Below are 22881 nucleotides of genomic sequence, written 5' to 3'. Positions count from 1 at the left end.
TTGTGCCTGAAATGTCAGTTACTCAGTTAAATTCTTAATTATATATTCATGCTTGTTGATTCATACCTATGCTGATATTTCTTATAACAGCACTCTTGTATGTGATATGGCTTAATTCCTAAGAACAAACTTGAAAGATGTGGAGCTGAATTACAGTAAACATGAAATAAATGGGAACTGAGGTGAAAAAATTGTTGGACCTGCACAAAAACAAAATGTCAGGTGATTATGATACTATAATTCTAAAAACTTTGTTTGGAGTTAATATATTTAAAAAGCCCACAAACACTTTAAATTAAAATGAAGACTTCCAGTGACTCAAGACAGGTAGGACATCAAGATGAATTTCATTACATTACCTAGGTTGGGATGAAGAGCAGTTCAGTTTTGCAGAGATTTCAGCTGATGAGCTGCCATTTTCGATGAGATTTTACTAGAAAAAAGAAGTGTCTGAGGGACGAAAGGATGAGTGGAGTGTCATCTGCATAGCAGTGGCATGAAAACACATAAAAGAAAATGACCTCACCAAGAGACTGAGAGGGAGAACAGGCAGCTTTTAAATGTCAGGGAGAAAGGGTGTAGATGATGGAGAAGAAAGAAGCTTGTCAGAGAATGGCTGATGTCCCTGAAGACAGCAAGTTTGGTGCTGACAGTAGGAAAGGCAGAGATGAGCATGTTCATTACTTCAAGGTGACCATGAAGGTGGTAAATGACCATGTTAAGAGGTTGATTGGAAAGGTAAATGTAACTGGATGAGATTTGAAAGCTGAGATTTATCTGCTGAACAGTGACAACAGCAAAGGCAACAGCAAACTGAGACAACAGCACACCTGTATCATGACAACCAACATTGCTAGTTGTGGAGGGTTTATTAGGTTACTTGTAGTTCAGCCTCTGGTTTGTGAATGAGAGCTTCTGTATCTGTGACAAGAGATATAGGCTTGAGGCATACATCTGAAGTGAGGTCAACGAGTTTATGTAGGGCTAAGGGGGAACTGGTAACACTAACAAAAAACAGGAACAAACAGCACTACACTTAAAACTATCAAAATATATGCTTCCACCAGTATCTATAGCATGTAACTTTGACCATTATGTTGCTATGCAGCCCAATATGCAGCAGGTTGCAATTCTCTCATAGCCAGCCACACACACACACATGTATATACACATATATACATATACAGTTGTGCTCAGAAGTTTCCATACATTGGGAGAATTTGCAAGATGTATCCCACTTTTTAACAAAAACATGAGTGAGAAGGCAAAAATAAATGTATTTTATTTCTTATTAGGATTCAAGTTGATATGTAAGTCATAACGGAATGGCACAATCAATCAAAATACAACAATAAAAAAAATAAGAAAATAATCCCTGTTCAAAGTTTGCATACCTTTAGTTTTAATATTGTTTATTGCCCCATTTACTGAGGTCAGGAGATTGTAATGGTCACTCCAAAACCTTCATCTTTTTCTGCTGTAGCCAGTGAAGGGTCAACCTTGCCTTGTGCTTCGGATCATTGTCATGTTGGAACATCCAAGAGCATCCCATGGGCAGTTTTTGTGCTGTAGAATGCAAATTGTTTACCAGTATTTTCTGATTACATGCTGCATTTATCTTGCCATCATTTTTTACTGACTTCCCTGTTCCACTGGTGCTCACACAGCCCCAAAACAGGTTTTTCTTTGCAACAGAACAATTCATCTGGCAGAAGTATCAACAGAACCTCTTATTTTCCACCTCTCTATAAGAGTTTGAACAGAACTTACTGGCATTTTCAAGTTTTGAGATAACTTTTATCTGCTTTATTAAGTTCAACTACCTCATTATGCAGGTCCATTAGGAGTTCTTTTGTCTTCCCCATGGTGCAGTACCCAGACAAGTCAGAGCATCACCTCATGAGCTAAGAACCTCACTGAGTATTTATACACAGGCACTAATTACAATGAGTCGCAGGAAAACTCCATTTAATAGCCATTTAAAGCTCTGTGTGTCAATCCTTGAGTATATAATGTGGCCAAACATTCAAGAATATGTTAACTTTTCATCAGGATTGTTTAGCTGATTTCAGTCATTATTAGGTTTTAAAAATGAAAACACTTTTATTCAAATATATTTTTGTATAGTCACTGTCAGGCGGAAACCTAGTATGTCCAAATTTGGTCAATTTCATATTTTTTCACATATCGATGCTATTGGTCAGTCCCCACATGGGTCTGTTATTTTTGTTACATGGGTAAGTTATTAACCAATCTAAAGTCTTGAAAATAGTTTGAGCGCAAATCTCATAACTCCATTGGACACTTCAAGTGTCCACCTCTTCCTCACTCCGCGGGAGAGCTTTGCGGCATATTTCTCCTCAAGAAGAGTCGCAACGATTCAACACGTCTTCTGAGGTAAATGTCTTCAAAACACTGGGCTCAAAGAAAAAAAAAAATCCCCCGCTAGTTCTGGTGCTCATCTGAGGACAGGAATTTAGCGCAAGACAATCCACTGCAACGCGGACTAAACCCTGTGCACTGCAGATAAGGTACTTAATCTAGCTTTAGGACTTAGATGAGGTCTGTTCACATTTCAGGTCAATTTTATGTTGAAACAGAAAATGAAGATATCAACGTTAATATTGGATATACTGTATTTTCCGCACTATAAAGCGCACCGAATTATAAGGTGCAGTCTCAATTACGGGGTCTATTTCTGTACTTAACCCATACATAAGGCACACCGTATTATAAGGCGCATGCTAAAACATACGGTCTACAAAAAAAGGTAAGGGAAGCAAAACAGTGAGTTTAGTTGAACTTTATTCTACTATTTAACAATACACACATTATTATGTTGGCTTTGTAGAAGCCAACCCTATTTCAGCTTAGACAAAAATTTATAAAATTTAATGCGGCCTAGGGCTTTTGAGCCACATGCACCAAATTCGGATATGTTGTAGACCCTGGTCTGAAGTTTGTTGCTATTACTTTTCTAAGCGATCCGAGTACCGGTAAAAAATAAAAAAACTTTTTACAACATGGACATGTGACACATCAAAACACAACACAATGAGGGGAACTTCCTCACGTGTATTCTGATGATGTCACGTGATGTCACGTGAAAATCAAAAATTGGCACAACATGAATATGTGACATATCAAAACACTAAAGCCCAATGAAAAGAACTTCCTCAGGAGTATTCGGATGACGTCACATGCTCGTCTCCACTTGCCTCCAAATGTTTTGGCACCCTATCTTTCTGTCCACTTGCCTCCAAAAGTAACACTGACCCTTGTCCACTCGCCTCCAAAAAGCACCAGCCTTTGCTAATACTTGCCTCGTCAAAGCCAACATCAAAGTTTGTCGCAACGAACTTTACAAATCTAGTTTATTAATCAATCTTCATCCACAAATCCATCAAAGTCCTCATCTACTGTGTATACTTAACTTGGCGCAGTTCATTTTCCTGCTTCCTCCACTTCCGAACCATGGATTCATTGATGTTGAATTATTTCGCAGCTGCTCTATTCCCGTTTACAACCGCGTAACTGATAGCCTGTAGTTTGAATTGTGCCTCGTAAGCATGTCTCTTCAGTGGTGCCATTTTCGGCGTTCCTTAGACAAACAAATGTTGTCTTCTTCTGATTTTTATTGGCAGATGGCAAACCAACTTAAGGTGCATTTACCGCCACCTACTGGACTGGAGTGTGGAGCGCATAATGGTTAGGAAGAAACAAATGTTTTGCAACATACCGGTAGTATACCTACTGGAGGCGTGGTGGAGGTAAGCGTACGTACTGTACATATTACGTAATGTTCTCTGATTGGTTTCGCTGCCAGCGTACATAGTGTACGTATTACATCCCTGTGTCAGCGGGAAATGGTCCGACAGTCAATCAAGCGGAGCGCTTACCAAAGTCGCACAACATTTTTACAGATTTTTGGAACTCAGTGCACACAAGGCGCACCGGACTATTAGTTGCACGGCCGATTTTTGAGAAAATTTAAGACTTTTAGGTGCGCTGTATAGTGCGGATCTACCCCAAAAATTCCTAATTACTACACTGTTACTTTAAGAGCTTAAACTTGCTATACCATTAGCATTCCTATCATCATCACAGAGAAACCAGAGTCTAATTAGGGAAACGCTGGGTACAAGGGAGGGATACATCCTGAAGGCAATATCAGTCCATTGTGTTACCCAATACTAATAATCTTCAGTAACTACTTTATTCTGGACCTGGAGCCTCTTTCACATGATCAGAGAAATGATTATAATGGAGCCCAGTATCACAGGTTATAAACAATTTGATTAAATAATGTCATTTGAAGTATCCTACTTTTATATGACAAAATTATTTAGGTTAGTTAATCACATTAATGTTATTTTTGCAAATAATAACAGAACTTGATTACATGCATGATTCAATATCCCCTTTTGACCTTGACACGTACACACAATTGTCATTGCTATTTTTTTTTTTTTTTTTTTAGGTATTTTTGTTTGTGTGTATTGTTGGTATAACAGTATACAACACATTTTGCAGCAGCTCACTTTTGCACACTGCATACAATTGGCTTTGCACATATTTCCATCATGTCCATCCCCGAAACATCTCCAAAACTGTCTTCACTGGACGTTTAAATGCAATTTGTCCCATGGTGCCCACTGTTCAGTATGAGGAAGCATTCATACTTGTACTCAAAAAGATTCTACTGTGTTTGGGCATTATATTTTAATAACTGATAATCATCTTTTTAAAACCTTCCAGTACTAATTTAACAAGCAGCAGGATTTAAGTGTGCTTTCATTCAAAATTAAAAAATGGAAGGACTCAAAAGAAAGCAATGTAGTTATTCCTTATTTGGTCAAACAAACAAACAAAAAAAAATCTAACGCATATTGTCTCGTGTTTTAGCTGTCTTGACTGAGTAAGATTTCAGTGACAATGAACAAGCATAGAGCAAATATGGTCAACCCAAACTCTAGATGCCCCTTTATGTGCCTCTCATCATTGTTCCAGCATCTATAGTCAGAAACTCAAAGTTTGTTATTACAGACAATTAAATCATTCTGAATTTTATTGAATTAAAAGCTGCAACAGCATTTGAACAAACTGAGCTGCCCACAAGTACAGCTCGTTATTTTAAATACTCTTAAGCTCTAGAAAGCCCAGTTTGTACATTCACCAACACTGAAGTCATCTCAGACCCTGGTACTTAAACTGATTGACACAAGAACACAGGTATATGATAAAACTCAAACATGCTTGCTCAGAAACTTTTGGTATCCAGGTAAATAAAGGAAACTCAGGACGAAAAATTAAAACAAGAACCCTATAAGCAGCCCATGGGCCAATATTTGTAATCTCTTGAACTGAAAAAGTAACAGCAGATGTTAGTTTGTGTGATAAAAGTATGACTTCAGTGAGGCTCTCATCTTCTGCAAACGTCTCAGCATTACTCATTAGATATTTATTAATTAAAAGTCAAAGTCAGACATTGTCCAAGCTTTGTCCAAGAAGCATTTAGGATTTCTTGAAAACCTGGAGTCTAGGTGCCGACAATGCTGGGATCATGTGCAGAGTCTGGCAGTGGAGAGTCATAGCAGTGGTAAAGGAAGCAATTCCCCCAGCAGCTGTAGCAGATGAGAAACAATGCTGCGAGGAACACTAAGGCACAAATGGTGCATGGCTTCCTTTCCAACAGGAAGCTAAGCAAGTAGAAACCCATGAACATAGAGTGGTTAAACCACAGAGCTGGGTTCAGTGGCTTTGGAATCAGCAGGACTGGAAGTAACCACTGGAGGCAGTACATTGTCTCTGTTGTTGCTGGAGGTGGTCAGGTTTCAAAACAGATATCCAAAGCAAAGGCTGGCTGTGTTGTACAACCACCAACTGCTGGTGGAGCTCAGTGTTGTAGTCGAGAAATTACGTCAGGCCTTTAAGAGAATAAGAAGATTTAAAAGCAATTAATTATACAAGACTTGGATATTATTAAAGATGATGTATTCAGCATGACAGTATACAATTAAATCTCAACTAGTTCTTAGTTATGCATCAAAATACAAAAGTATCATCTTTTGAGTCATCACAACAGTGTGCAGCAATATGCATCACACATAGTATGAGCAGAAAATAAAGACAGAGCCAGGTAGGCAAAAAGATGCAGGGTGAAATAGTAAGGTATACCAGATCCACTATTTAGATCATTTTTGTTTATTAGCTCTAATCACCACCAATCTGTCCTTTTGCTTGGTTTGTATCACATTCGGGGCTGGTAACTGTTAAAGCTTCACAAAAATACATATATTTGTATGAAAGTCAAAATTCTGGTAACATTTTCTGTTTATTTTCTATGCCGTTACCATACAACGCTCAAAAGGTATCTGAAATTTGACCATCACATATGAGACACTGTGACACCTTGCAAGATATTACCAAAAAAAAAAAAAAAAAAAAACAACAATATTACTTTAGTATTTCTCAAAACAAATACAGTGTACACTGCCTTTTGAAATACTGAACTACATTACTACACAAGTAGGTAGTTCACACATGTTGTGGAAATGTCCTTAAAATTCCTCAAGATCCAGTTAGCTTTATTGTCATTCCGCTACATGTTGAAACATGCAGTGGAACGAGATGTAGTGTCTCACAGGTCAGCGGTGCAACATACATACAGACATAAAAACATAAAACAAAACAACAACGAGGCAGTGGGAAGGTACGGACTATGTCATCAGTACAAACAATACACTCGAGAAATAAATATAAATATGTGGACTATACAATGCTTCCCTTGATATTGTACATGTGAAACAGGAGGCATTCAATGTCAAGCAGCTGGTAGCGGGCTAGTGCAAGATGCAATGTGCAACACGAGCATGTAAACATGTGTATTGTCTGTGGGTTTTGTACACCTTTTTCGTAACAGCATATCAATGCAGTAAAACAGGCCTAAAACCTTTAAGGATTAAGTTTTTTTTAAAAATTGAGTGATATGGGTTCTCAACTGTACAATGTTCACATTCACCAATTAGGAAAAATGGCAGCCATCTCCTAAAAGTATACCATCTCCTAAAAGTAGTCTCTGGTTTAATGCCTTGGTGTGGTTACTGGTCTGCATCACAGCTTTCATATTATCAATTGTTCTTGCAAAACATGCTCCGTTTCAGACCAAACTATCAGTCTGAAACCCCCTAAACATACTGAGGCAGAAGCAAAGAGCAGCTGACTTGTCCAAGAAAAGTTCATCCTTACCATGAAAAAAAAGCTGGGCACACACAAACAGACCTGTACTTATTAACTTGGGTCTATAGTTTATATATGTAACCACCTTCATCAAATGTTATATATACACACTTATACACATATAGGTGTGTGCAATATAAAAGTGAAGTTTTTAAATTGGCTGTGATCAACAGTTTCAAGAAGGGGTATAAATAGACTCAATGTTTATACAAGATGTTATCATTTGAAAATTTCCTGATTGACAAGGAGATGACAGCATTTTGCACAGATAGCTTGCTTTAATAGCACTTCTCTATACATTTATAAGCCTCTTAAGTGTGTCGGTGAAGTCCATGGCCAGGTCATGTCCATAACGTGTCAGAGGTTATGTTTATGCTACACAAATAGCATTGAAGCAAAAAAATCCAACAATTCCAAAATAAAATTCTAAAATTAAAGCGCACATCATATAAAGCATGGTCCTGCTACTTTGTTTCTGTGAAAGGTAACATAAGCTAATATACTCACAACCACGAGCAAACCTAAGAAAACAAATGGTCACTCGATGATGATATTTATGATGTGTAAAAAATTTATGATGTGAAAAAAAATAAAAATGAAAACCTGAGAGACTATCTTCCGTAATCGTTTCTGCTGTAATGCTCTGCATGTTTACACTTTTTAATAGAGAGGCATCTCTAAAGTGCACGAAGAAGCCAACTGATTTAGGCATGGAACAGATGCCCTTTGAGTCACTCACGCCACATATAGGCCAAGCTCAGGTTTTGACAGCTCCAGTAAATAATATATACACCGTAGTATATAAAGTACTGCAATTTTGACATTCAGAGTAATTTTAGGTGTCAACAAATGTGCTTTGAACATTGATTTCCCAAACAGATTATATGTGTATTTCATATGTTCAGCGAGTTCAAATGTCACATCGAAAACGCTGGAATTACTCGTCACCTTCTTTCTGTGACATAATGTGCTAAAAGGTCCAGTATGCTGTTGGGTAAGTCTGCTGGGTTCTTAAGTACTATTCAGTTATCATTGTCTCATACATATAATCTCAGATAACACTTGCATTTTGGGGGGGCGGGGGGACTTGTATGATGTCTATTAACATACAAGTCATACAAACTTCACTTGTATGTCAAGTTTCATACATGACAAAAGTTTCAAGTAATGTTCACATCAAGCTTCATGTCTTTAACTGAGTCACGGTTGTTGGTGCCAGATGGTGTCAGTTTGAGTTTTTCCCCAGATCTCCTGGGATTTTCACACAAGTCTTTAGAGCTACACAGAGTTGTGTGGAAAAACAAGAAACATCATTTGAGCGCAGGGTCTGCAGACTTAAAAATCTTGTTGAAAGAGATTGGAGAAGAACTAGTTTCACACAATTCGTTTAATGTTTAGCTGGATGGGCTACAACAGCAGAAGACTAATATGTGTATCTGCATATTATTTTGCAACATCCTGCCAACTCCCATGTTGGTTCCCAGTGGCTTTTAATTTCAGCTGTGTTAGGAGTACATGCTGATTGTTGTTTATATTTTCAGTTGGTGTCTTCCATTTCTTTCATGAAAATAGGATATCACTATTAATTTAATTTGAGCCAATGCAACATAGTAAGCAATTATGGTAATATGGCAAAGTTAAGTAACATGTGTGTTCTGAGATTCTTTTCTGATGTCCTCTCACCAACAGGGCAAGTGCCTCTGGCTTAACCACAGTGCTAAAAGTCCTGCTTCTTTTTTTGAGGTATCGGTCAGGTGTTTATCACATGTCCAGAGAAAACATTTACATTTTGCTGTGAAATATTTCTAATATACCACTTTATATATGCACATTAGAATAATAAATAAAAGATTGCTGAAACTAATTGAAAAAATGTCCAGCATGTTATTAAACCTGGAAGAATAGTGGTGGACCATCATCTTTGAGGAAGAAATGTGGTCAAGAAAATGATACGAATAATCACTTAAATGTTTGATGAAATCAAAACATAAAAAAAAAAAAAACAGTAGAACTCACAGCTATGTTTAATTGTTATTAAGAAAACCACTTATTAGTGAGGTTAATATAAAAAAAAAAAAAAAAAGGCTTCAAATGGTCTGATGAGTCCAGATTTATCCCACTTTTTGAATGACCAGATTTTTGGATAAATGGATTTTTCCTTCCTGATGGTACATGTATATTCCATGATCCCAATTCCAGGCTCAAATTGTGAAAGAGTGGTTCAGGAAGCATAACGTCGCTGTCGGGCGGAAACCTCGTATGTCCAAATTTTGTCAATTTCATATTTTTTCACATATCGATGCAATTGGTCAGTCCCCACGCGGGTCTTATTTTTACAATATTATTTCTAATATACCACTTTATATATGCACACTAGAATAATAAATAAAAGATTGCTGAAACTAATTGAAAAAATGTCCAGCATGTTATTAAACCTGGAAGAATAGTGGTGGACCATCATCTTTGAGGAAGAAATGTGGTCAACAAAATGATACGAATAATCACTTAACTGTCCACCTCTTCCTCACTCCACGGGAGAGCTTCGCGGCATATTTCTCCTCAAGAAGAGTCGCAACAAATCAACACGTCTTCTGAGGTAAATGTCTTCAAAACACTGGGCTCAAAGAAAAAAAAATAGCCCGCTAGATCTGGTGCTCGTCTGAGGACAGGAATTTAGCGCAAGACAATCCACTGCAAAGCGGACTAAACCCTGGGCATTGCAGATAAGGTATGCCGTTTTTTTTAATTTCCTGAAAAATAACGGTTTTGGAGATACGAGGATAATATTCACACATGGATTGGCCATGACAGAGTATAGACCTTAACACAGCAGTGTCTGATCTTATCCGGAAAGGGCCGGTGTGGGTGCAGGTTTTCATTCCAACCAAGCAGAAGCCACACCTGATTCCACCGGTTTAATCAGCTGTTCTTGGCTTTTAGTAGACTCTGGTGTGGCTTCTGCTCGGTTGGAATGAAAACTTGCACCATACCGGCCCTTTCCAGATAAGATTGGACACCGCTGCTTTAACCCCGTTGAGAGTTTTTGGGATGTGCTGGAGAAGACGACTCTCCCATAGTCAATCCAACATCTTGGCAATAAACTAAAGCAACTCTGTAGATAAATGTTGGGCCACTGCAGATGCGCATTAACGATTCCATGGCGAATTTGTGGTTCAATCAATCAAAGAAAAGGCAGTTAAATTGAAATATTAGTGCATAGGTTTTTTAGGATTAGTGTGCCTTGTAATTGCAAAATAAAACGTTTACCCTTTTACAGCCTTCTAGTGCTTAACGACGCCAACTCCATGCGGCAAAGTTGAACTATTGTAGCTTTTAAGGCGGAACGAAAACTCCGAATCAGAAACAAACTTCAGCTTCGTTCGTTAACGGTTTACTAGCTAAAGTAAAAACGGGTTAGTTTCCAAAAAGTGTTTAAGCCGTTATAATACAGCGCGTTAATACACTACAGGGTGTATTTTTAGAAACTATGTTGTGCTATATTTAGCCATCGGCCTTGTATTTACGTGAACTTGCTATAGCTAGTTTGAAGCCTGGACGTCTCTTTAGCGCATTTCAACCGTTAAACAAAGTGTCAGAAACTCACCTACAAAATGTTGACCGAAACGCACATCGTTTGTTATACAGAGAGAACAAATAAACAGCACGCGTTCAAACACAGTTAGGAACAGAGTAATGTTTCACTGATTAGCTTACGGAAGCTTAGCTTAAGTTAAACCAGGTTAATATGAAATAGTTGGCTTACTTTAAACCAGCCTAGAAAAAATAACTTAACTCGTGTATGCCATATTGTTATTAATTTCATCAGTGATTTGCGGGTATTTTCCTGTTTTCTGAACAGTTAATTATAACAGCAGGCTCAATATGTCTGTCGTCGGATAGCTGGTTAGCACGTTACATCAGGAGTAACTAGCTAACGTCAGGCGTACTTTGACGAGCCAGAAAGGACAAAACTATAAAAATATATATATATGTATATATATCAAAAACAATTTACCACGGTTCATAAACAACATACCTGCCATTCTTCGTAATAAACAGTGAGCTTTCACCCACACGAACTCCACAGCTTCTCACATAAGGTTATTTGGATTTAGCGAACAGTCAAGGACCCCATACGTGTCGTGTTCTGCAAAATGCCTGATTCTAATTCGCTCCATCATACACACGCAATCGCTGCATGGTTCTGAGGCCGAATGCAGCTCACTGTGTAGATTAGAAGATCCGCCCACATCAGCCATTTGTTCGTCATTCCAAGTAAAATGGAAGTAAAATGAGTGTGAAAGTCTGATTAAAACAAAATTAAGCTGTACTCAGTATTTAAAACTAGGATCAAAACAATGTTAATTTGCAATCAGTATCTGAGAATTAAGTTGATTTTTAAAAACAAACTGAGCTCTTGCCACAGTTATATATAAAAAATTAAAAGAATATGAGATAACAATTGTGGTGAGAGATGAAGGTGTGATCAAAAGTTAAAGATGTGTTGTTTTGAACCTGGATCACAACTGTGTTGATTCAGATGATCTGCAGATGTCCAGGCTTAGATGTGCCTCAATGAATGCAATAAGATTTATTTATTTTCTGCATTTATTTTTAGGTCTAATTAGAAAAAGTCGAAATATAGTTTGTTAAAACCTTTCAGTGGAGCTGCTTTATAGGAATAACACGACTTAATTCATGTGACATAATGAAAGTATGTGTCATAAGCATTAAACCAGGATCTTGACCCCTGGAATCTTGGGATAGAAACAACACCACCTCACAGATATTCTGAAATGACTGATGGATATTATGTCATTATGTTGGCTTTGTAGAAGCCAACATTCTGTTTTCCTATTTCAGCTTAGACAAAAATTTATACAATTTAATGCGGCCTAGGGCTTTCGAGCCACATGCACCAAATTCGGATATGTTGTAGACCCTGGTCTGAAGTTTGTTGCTATTACTTTTCTAAGCGATCTGAGTACCGGTACTTCCGGTACTGGGTCTCAAAGTGGCCTTTTTTCACATAGACTCCCATTATAAAATTTGGAGGTTTATAACTTGGCAAGCTTTCAAACTATCTACACCAAACTCGGCCAGCTCCTTTAGGGTGATACTCTGAACAAACTTTTAAATTGGTGTACCGACTGGCCTTGTGCCGCAGTCCCACCCCCAAAATATGCAAAATCAAAAAACTTTTTACAACATGGACATGTGACATATCAAAACACTCAGAACAATGAGGGGAACTTCCTCACATGTATTCTGATGATGTCACTTGATTCATTCATCTTCTACCGCTTATCCGAACTACCTCGGGTCACGGGGAGCCTCTGCCTATCTCAGGCGTCATTGGTCATCAAGGCAGGATACACCCTGGACGGAGTGCCAACCCATCGCAGGGCAAACACACACACTCATTCACTCATGCAATCACACACTATGGACAATTTTCCAGAGATGCCAATCAACTACCATGCATGTCTTTGGACCGGGGGAGGAAACCAGAGTACCCGGAGGAAACCCCCGAGGCACGGGGAGAACATGCAAACTCCACACACACAAGGTGGAGGCGGGAATCGAACCCCTACCTTGGAGGTGTGAGGCGAACGTGCTAACCACTAAGCCACCGATGTCACGTGATGTCACGTGAAAATAAAAAATTTTGCACAACATGGGCATGTGACATATCAAAACACTCAGCACAATGAGAGGAACTGCCTCGCGGGTATTCTGATGACGTCACGTGATGTCACGTGAAAATCAAAAATTAGCACAACATGAACATGTGACATATCAAAACACTCAGCCCAATGAGGGGAACTTCCTCAGGATTATCTGGATGACGTCACATGCTCGTCTCCACTTGCCTCCAAATGTTTTGGCACATTATCCTTCTGTCCACTTGCCTCCAAAAGTAACACTGACCCTTATGTCCACTCGCCTCCAAAAAGCACCGGCCTTTGCGAATACTTACCTCGTCAAAGCCAACATCAAAGTCTGTTGCGATGAACTTTACAAATCTAGTTTAAATTGTGTTTTTACGAAACATCAGACTGGGAAAATAGAATGTTAGAATGATATTTTAACTTCGTTTAATGTGTTCATATAATTTTAGAAAATGATGTTGATTCGATATTGAAGAATGAAGGTCTAAACCAATAAAACATGCTATACATGAAAATATGCTTTGCCAAAACTCAAATAAAAAGGTATTTTATAGTTTTTGTCTTGTATAGTCTGTTTTGTCTTGTCTTGTATAGTCTGTTTTGTCTTGTATAGTCCAAGCTAAATGCATAGTATAATGTTATTTACATACTATTTATATACTATATATATATATATATATATATATATATATATATATATATATATATATATATATATATATATATATATATATGTTATGTACTTTTGAGAGTCACAAACAGCTGGAACCAAATTCCTTGTGTGTGTGAGCCAATAATCCTGATTTTGATATTTAAAATCATTTACCTCAGATAGCAAATTTTTTTTTTTAGTTTTTTAAACATTGTACCTTCAGTATTTACAAAGAAAAAAAATCTGTATATTAAATGCAATGCAAATGCTAAATCAAATGCAAAATAAATTATGCATATGACATTAATATTAAAATAGGCCACTATATAAACACACAAAGATAATATTGAAAAGGTGCAATTTAGATATCCTAACAAATAGAACACAGTTTTAATACTAAATTACAAATTGTATCATCAGTTTGTAAATTGTATAATCAATATGAAAAATGCAAAACTGATAAAATGCATAAACATATCTATGAGATTAACAAGAACAGATTTGAAATCATGGCCTCTGCAAATCACTGGAAAATCTGAAGGTGTGATTTTAATTTTTGTGTCTCAAAACAAGCCTGGTGTGGCTTATTTATCATTTTTACACCAGGTCAATATTTTCTTTTTAAGAATGTATGAATTTCATCCCATCTAACCATGTTAGCCACCCAGGAAAAAAATTATAAATGGCTCAAACATAAAAGGCCTTTGACCCAAAGGTGAGTTAAGAAACATTGCATTATGATTTTCTAAATTATCTAAATTCTTTGTGAAATTAAATTTAAAAACAATCAAGCAGAAAATGACAAAAAAAGCTACTTATATCTACTACTACTACTAATACTTATTACTGTTTCACATTTATCTTAGAAATAAACTATAAGCACAAGAGCTTATGGTGATCTGTTTATGTTTATCCGCCGAGTAGCAGATGAATTAATTATAGGAGAAGCGACGGGGTGTGTTTTAAAAACGGAAAAGCAAAATTGTATGAACTTTTACAGCGTCGTGCTGAAATTAATTGAACGGTACCTGCTAATATTAGACAATAGGTGCACTATCAGTACTCAAGAATTCGATGTTTTTGAAAGCATTACGAATAACACGCCATGTCCGCTCCCCCCCCTTTATTTCAAAGCATTTGGTTGAGACCGAAGGGCGGATCACGTCCTTAACGGCACCGCTGACTCGCTGTCGGAATTATTGTTAACGTTAAAAATGATACCTGTTTAATTGCGGCTTTGAATGAACTGAATTGTTGCTTTTTAACGCATATTATATATAATATGTCGGATTGCACACGGTCACTTCTTCTCTGAGGTTTTCCTGGCAACACGCAGAATCCGTAACAATGCTACAGTAGGTGATTGGCGCTCATCAGCACCTGAAGGTAGGTGAAACACTCCATACATCACTGGCGTCAATTTCGCCCGTGTTGCAGCTTTCCTTCGTTGTCTGCTGAAAACATCATAATGGTATTTATGTACTGAAATTTCAGTTGTGCACAAATGCGGAAAGGGAAGGTTAGTGGCCAGAACAAGGTCAAAGTGCCTTGTAAATGCTCCATGAATAAATCTCCTAGTACAACAAATGTAAAAGAGCCAATGGATTCTATAGACCATGTGCGTTTTTACACATGGATGAGATCTAATTGAAGAGTAAGTTAAAGTTACACTAGCAATCTTGTCAGTAACAGCAAGCCGTAGCCGTATCAAACTCTAGTCAGTAACAGCAAGCCGTAGACACTGGTATACTATCCATGGTGTATTCCACCCTGTTAATTGTTTCTAGGATAGAATCTACACACACACACACACACACACACACACTGCTCAAAAAAAAATAAAGGGAACACTTAAGCAACACATCCTAGAATGAAATAGTCTTATTAAATACTTTGTTCTTTACATAGTTGAATGTGCTGACAAAATCACACAAATTATCAATGAAAATAAAATTTATTAACCCATGGAGGTCTGGATTTGGAGTCACACTCAAAATTGAAGTGGAAAAACACACTACAGGCTGATCCAACTTTGATATAATGTCCTTAAAACAAGTCAAAATGAGGCTCAGTAGTTTGTGTGGCCTCCACGTGCCTATATGACCTCCCTACAACGCCTGGGCATGCTCCTGATGAGGTGTCGGATGGTCTCCTGTGGGATCTCCTCCCAGACCTGGACTAAAGCATCCGCCAACTCCTGGACAGTCTGTTGTGCAACGTGGCGTTGGTGAATGGAGCGAGACATGATGTCCCAGATGTGCTCAATTGGATTCAGACTCTGTCACGTCTGTCACATGTGCTCAGTGTGAACCTGCTTTCATCTGTGAAGAGCACAGGGCACCAGAGGCGAATTTGCCAATCTTGGTGTTCTCTGGCAAATGCCAAACGTCCTGTCCAGTGTTGGGCTGTAAGTACAACCCCCACCTGTGGACGTCGGGCCCTCATACCACCTTCACGGAGTCTGTTTCTAACCGTTTGAGCAGACACATGCAAATTTGTGGCCTGCTGGAGGTAGTTTTGCAGGGCTCTGGCAGTGCTCTTGCACAAAGGCGGAGGTAGCAGTCCTGCTGCTGGGTTGTTGCCCTCCCACGGCTTCTTCTACGTCTCCTGATGTACTGGCCTGTCTCCTGGTAGCACCTCCATGCTCTGGACACTATGATGACAGACACAGCAAACCTTCTTGCCACAGCTTGCATTGATGTGCCATCCTGGATGAGCTGCACTACCTGAGCCACTTGTGTGGGTTGTAGACTCTGTCTCTTGCTACCACTAGAGTGAAGGCACTGCCAGCATTCAAAAGTGACCGAAACTTCAGGCAGAAAGCATGTGGTCACTACCTGCAGAACCACTCCTTTATTGGGGGTGTCTTGCTAATTGCCTATAATTTCCACCTGTTGTCTATTCCATTTGCACAACAACATGTGAAACTGATTGTCAGTCAGTGTTGCTTCCTGAATGGGCAGTTTGATTTCACAGAAGTGTGATTGACTTGGAGTTACATTGTGTTGTTTAAGTGTTCCCTTTATTTTTTTGAGCAGTGTAATATATATATATATATATATATATATATATATATATATATATATATATATATATGGGCAGTGACAATTTGAATCAATGTCCCTTCATTTTCACAGGTTCAGAAATAAATGGAGAAACAAATATTGACTAACATATGTATAAACATGCATTATAATCCCTTACAGTCAAAACAATTTAGTTTTGTGAAAAGCATACTCTATTAAGTTGAAGTCAAGTTAACATTGTATTTCTTTTCCACGGTTTGGTTTCACATAATATTTTGGATCATGATCCATCTGTACTATAAATATATTTTGGATCATAGTCCATCTGCACTCTGAATATGAGCAGAAAGTATAGCTCTGTTCACGTCAGAATTCATCATGGTACTTCTGTCATTAATAATCACCACTGACCAAGCTCCATTGCCAGTTATTCATGCACATTCATAAATCTGTCTCATCTGACCGATTATGTTTTTTCCTTCTCCATATTCTTTTTCCCTTTTTTCTTGGTATGGTTAAAGAACAGCTGTCTAGAACAACTTGTTTTAAAACTTGTAATTCTTATTAGATGTTTTAGAAGTGTATTCTAAGTCTACTTCTATTAATATGTCTATCCTGGTCTTTCTGTTCTTGAGTGTTACCAGTGGTTTGCATCATGAAACCATTTCTTGGTTATAGACAGACTATAGATAGACTATTATTGTCATGGCTGGATGCTTTTCTTCTCCAAGTAAAGAATCCAATTTAGTTTTCTTTTGTGGTCTTCCAGGCCTTTTTGTATTACTGAGCTCACCATTGTATTCCTTATTTTTCAGAATGTACCATATTGTTGATTTGGCCACTTTTCTATCTTTCCGATTGGTCTGTAATTTTATTCAGGCTAATGATGGCCTTCATCACTTGCATTGACATCTCTTTTGGTGTCGATTAAGAATTTCTGAATACAAATGCAAATTCAACACTTCTATCTCCTTAATTTGAAGGAGATAAATTTCTTTTGAACATGTGAATACGGAGGGACAATGTAAAACAATTCTGCAACTCGTAAATGGCTAATACTATCTTAAATACAGATTTCTGTTTTGTAATAGGATGAAATCAAGATAAGACATATCAGATATTTTCCAGCCTCAATGTAAAATTACAACATATGCAAATTAAGTGACAAATACATACTAAGTACAAATGAAAAACAATCAAACATTTTAGGGATAAATAAAAAAATTGGATTAACCTGGTAGCAAAAGTATGCATATACTTTTATAATTGTGGTGTGTCTGTCTTCAGAATGAACCATTCATCCTCAACCCACTTGTCTATTAGACAACTATGGAACAAAAAATAGCCTGAACATAAAAGCTTGTTCATTCTAGGCATCCAGCTAGTAATGTGTCCACCCCTGCATTTTTAGTAATTTGATACATTTTAAATACAAGTACTCTGAACAGTGCACCCATAAACTGTATAGCAATCTGCTTAACTCTTGTTGCTTTTAATTGTGTTGCATAAATAATTTGACTTCTTGTTTCCAGCCACAACGATCCCTTTGTTTAATCATGAGCATCCAATCTGAGTGTGGATGGAGTGTGTGAATTGTGTAGAGCTCCATGAGCTCAGGCCCTCGGGACATGGCATCGAAAACACTTCTTTCTGTAATGAGGAAGAGGAAACCAGGGTATGTGGTGTTAATTCCAGGACAACAAGTCAACATTTCCCCTCTGACAGTGGCGGTGGAACTAGCTCTCAGATTCTTCAAGGAGATGTTTACTCGGATGAAGAACAAGAACCAGTATATGAAGAGCATTCTGTTGATTACAGCTTCATGTTGGCATTGGTTTTTCTCATAAGTGGAATTGTTTTAGTTGTCATTGCCTACATCATTCCACGGGAGGCTCAAATAAATCCAGACCAGGTTACAGCACGCCAGATGGAAAAGTTGGAGATGTACTATGCGCAGCTCAGCTCTCACCTTGATAAGTGCATCATTGCTGGACTTGGCTTACTCACTCTAGGTGGGATGCTCTTGTCAGTTCTGTTAATGATTTCTCTATGCAAAGGTGAACTTTATCACCGCAAAAAATTTGGCATTTTAAGGAGATCTATGAAGTCCTATGGCTCAATAAACATGAGGATGGGACAGTTAGCATCTGGAAATGGAAGTGAACCTATCACGGAGTGTTATTCAAGCACAGACACTTAGGATGCACTTAGTGCTGAAGAAAATCTAAGGCAACCTCAGTAGCACAAGCCCAAACAGTGCCTGCCACTCAAATAGCCGATTCCCAAATGGCTCCTTACTTCTATAGACTGTAAGTACACAATGAACAAATGAACATGAAGAGACACTTTAATGATATAAAAGGTACCATATATTTGAATCTTAGCTGGGATTATATAAGATCAACCTGTAAAAGAATACAAGAACACTGAATATATAAAACAGTCCAAGGGTGCCATGACCTACTGCGATAAAATTTTTCCCTTCTTCTACCAAACAAAATGCAGCATATGAAAGTATATATTAACTATAATAACTTGTAAATAATTTTATACAGGTTTGTTAAATTAGATTTCTGAAAGATAGCAGTCTGAAACCCCTCACAACATTGCCTTAACCATTATAATCTGTCGATTAGGCCATCCTTAAAAAATATTCTTGTTTGCTGTAACCCGACCGACCCTGTCAATTTAGGACCAACTCAAATGTATTTTTTTTTTTGCTTTAAGTCCGACCGACTTGACGGTTGTAAATTTGCGTTAAAAAATGTTTCTCTTTTTACAACAGAAATGTGAATGGTGTGTTTGACTGAAGGCACAGGTTGAAGACCCAGTCAGTGACATCACAATATGCTAATTTGTTTAAATTCATACCTACGCAATCACCATCACCAAAATTGTACTTGTAAAAAAAAAAAAATAGACCTACCTACCGACCCCTTTTTTTTTTTCTCTCCTTTCTTTCTTTTACTGTTACTGCAAACCAAAATATTTTAAGGATGGCCTTACACTTATGAATTAGGATAGGACATTAAGAATAGGCAATTTAGAAATTGTTGCGTTTTATTTTGTTGTAGTGAAGCCTCAAATTTATACAGCAGAGCATAACTGATACACAGATTTTATATGCAAGAAATACATAAATGACAGCATAGAAGCATATATTCTGAAAAGTCACAATATTCACATTTATTATACAAGTTTAATATACATATAGAAAAGTACATTCTGAAAGAATACAGTTGTGAATAGTTATATAGTACTACTTAACATTATGGGCACTTAAATAATCGAGAAGTAGCTGTTTGGCATTATGTGCAAGGGATACACAAAACTGAGTCTATAATAGATTATAATTATGACATTTGAGACAGGTATACATAGCACACACAAAATATAGATATATTGAGCATTTTCTGTTTAATTCTGGCCAAGTTTGAGTTTTTAAGAAAGTAGGCACAAAATTGGTACAATCAAGAGCAGAAGAAATTAGAAGATTATACTTATCTATCTATATATCTATATATCTATATATACACACACACTCTGATGTGTAGATAGATGTATAGAGAAATTGCAAGTCTAGGTTGCAGTTTATACTTGTGGTCAAGGTTTAAGAAGCACAGAGTTTTAAAAGGACTCTTTATCATGTGCATTAATAAACTGACTAATTGGAATTCAAACCTACAAACAGAAATATCACTCATTAAATTGCACAGCATATCCTTTTTTTTAAAGTTCAGAAACTAAACCTTTATTATAATGTATGTTATTAATGTTTTTGTTATCTTTATTAGAATGTAGAGTGATTAACAAAGCATTCTGTGCGATGCCACTGCCAGAACACCATAAAGGATGCTCAGGAATTTAGGACAATAATATGATAGAAATCCTGACATCCACTGATTTATTTCCTGGGATAAAATTTTTAAGCAAAAAATGTTGTCTTTTCTTTTAAGCTCATCTTTTAAAGTATATGATGCACTCTGATATGAGATCCTGTTTCTCCTTTGCAGTTGAAGAAGAGACTACAGCATTTTTTCCATTGTCCTTTGAGCTAGGGATGTGATATGTTACCTATATGTTGGTATGATGTGATAATGATAATATTAAAGAACAACACCAGTTGAAAATATAAGAAAATTTTATATATACATTGTTATATATACAAATTCCTCAGTAATGTACTACTTATAAATCTGTTAAAAAATCTTCTTGCCTTTCCACTGACCAAATAGTTCAATAGATGCATTGCCACTGTTACATTTGTTGTCACTGTTACATCTTTGATGTTATACTATTTAAAGAAAATGTAAAATACAAAGCAGATACAATGAAATAATTAAAATCATATTGTATTGTATAGGTATCAGACTATATATGTTCCACATTTAATATTAAATTTGCTCAAGTACAGTAATGCCACATTTAAGAAATAAGTCAGTAGTCTTCCCACTAAAAAGAAATCATGGTAATTTGGACAGTCTGTGTTGGTCTGAAAAGGGATTCCAACCATTTATATTCAAAAACATCATCCCATTTCATATTTTCTTTATGGCACACTGATCGACTCCAAATAAACATGTGAATATACATATAATTAATATCAAACTTTATACATAGTAGAGAAACATTAAAATATATATTATAAAACTATTTAACCAGACTATAATATAAACATGATTTTTTGTTTGTATTTCCAAGACAACTTTAATGTTCATAAGATGACATTTTAACACATTGTGTGGTGTACTTTAGAGATTATACTGTAATAATAAATCAAGAATATAAAACCAATGTTTGTGTAGTAATTACATTGCTGTTTGTTTGTTTCTAATAATTGAACAAATATTTGTTTGTCAATAAATTGATATGCATTTGAATGTTCCTATTATTTCCTACACTGATCTGTATCTGATGTTTTATAAGGGATTTATAAGGACAAAATATCAAAATATACACCATGATATCACTGCTAAACAGATATAATTTAGGTGGTAGACCATTCTATCCACTATTCTATCAAGTTATACAAGATAAATTTACCATCGATTGTACTTTTCTTAATTTTAGAGATACAGGAAAGCCAAAAAGGCTAAGTTGACCAGACACACTCAATGGCTAATACTAACAATGTACATACAGTATGTCTTTCATTTAACTACCCAGATAGCCAAGCAGGTGACAGTAACACATTGCATAAAATAATTCAAATGGAAAAAACTTAAGCTTCTGTTACTATCAAACATTGTAATGGGAAAAATGATACTCATGACTGACGTTTGGGGAGCCAGACAGACTTTCAACAACAGACAGGTTTCAGTAAATTTGCTGATCTGGGATTTTCACATATTAAATATTTTTTTGGCAGATGCCTTTATTCAGAGCAACTTACATTTATCTCATTTATACAACTGAGCATTTAAGGGTTAAGGGCCTTGCTCAGGGGTCCAGCAGTGGCAGTTTGATGATCCTGGATCCTGACATCTCTTGAGTTTAGGCAGAATGCTGAAATAAAATCGGTAAAACATCTAATAAATCTGAGGAGAATGGTCAGACTGGTTTGCGTTGTCACAAAGGCTAACTCTTGTTAGTTGTGAATAGAAAATTCTAAAAGACACGTTCTGAAATTTCTTGGGCTAATTGGTATCATAATTTGCAATTATCTGCATACCTAATTGCATGAATGAACAGGTGCTCCTATTAAATTTGTGATTTTGTTTTTCAATTATATTTAACCATTGATGTCATCTGAAATCACCAAACATAGTTTAACACTTATATCTGTGCATATAAACAGGGCCAACTGTATACAAATGATGCAAGTACAAGAGCTAAGACCAGTTGGGAATACATGAGGTATCCATGTCAAAACTGTGCAATTTATTCATAGCATAAGTATTTTTTGATTGATGTGTTTCATTATTAGCTTATGCTGCAACATGTCCACCCATTTGGGTATACTATGTTAATATTATGCCAACATTTGCAATCATTAAATAAGAAATTTCATTTGGTTGCACTAGTTTTCCCTCGTTTCCAGTTTGTCTGCTCTTTCACTCTTTATGGCAAAATTTCTTAATAATTTCACAACAGGTTCTTAATAATTTGCAAAAGTGGATGAAAACCGTATCTTCTGTTGAATCTAGCAGGTTTTCATTGCCTTTTTTTTTATGAATTTTGTATATGAATGAGTTGCTTATTCACCTCATGAATAAGTAGCTGAAAAACAGTACCAGGTATACATAAAATAAATGAATTCATTAAAACAAGAATTGCAAATATTTTTATTGTA

General features: G+C 36.7%; 2 protein-coding genes across 2 annotated transcripts; one reads left to right on the top strand and one right to left on the bottom strand.

The window, feature by feature from the left end:
• Positions 1-5046: 5046 nt before the first annotated feature.
• Positions 5047-11446, bottom strand: blcap (bladder cancer associated protein). The gene is made up of 2 exons (XM_060868429.1): positions 11276-11446; positions 5047-5927 (listed from the first exon to the last, which is right to left on the bottom strand). Exon 2 carries the CDS (start codon positions 5801-5803, stop codon positions 5540-5542), a length of 264 nt encoding a protein of 87 aa, XP_060724412.1. The 5' UTR covers positions 5804-5927; positions 11276-11446; the 3' UTR covers positions 5047-5539.
• Positions 11447-14785: 3339 nt separating this feature from the next.
• On the top strand, positions 14786-19851 carry tmem74b (transmembrane protein 74B). The gene is made up of 2 exons (XM_060867148.1): positions 14786-14949; positions 18122-19851. Exon 2 carries the CDS (start codon positions 18169-18171, stop codon positions 18787-18789), a length of 621 nt encoding a protein of 206 aa, XP_060723131.1. The 5' UTR covers positions 14786-14949; positions 18122-18168; the 3' UTR covers positions 18790-19851.
• The last annotated feature ends 3030 nt before the right edge of the window (positions 19852-22881 follow it).

This window comes from Tachysurus vachellii, chromosome 4, assembly GCF_030014155.1.
Source record: "Tachysurus vachellii isolate PV-2020 chromosome 4, HZAU_Pvac_v1, whole genome shotgun sequence".
Classification (NCBI taxonomy): Eukaryota; Metazoa; Chordata; class Actinopteri; order Siluriformes; family Bagridae; genus Tachysurus; species Tachysurus vachellii.
This window is presented reverse-complemented; position numbering and strand designations above follow the sequence as displayed.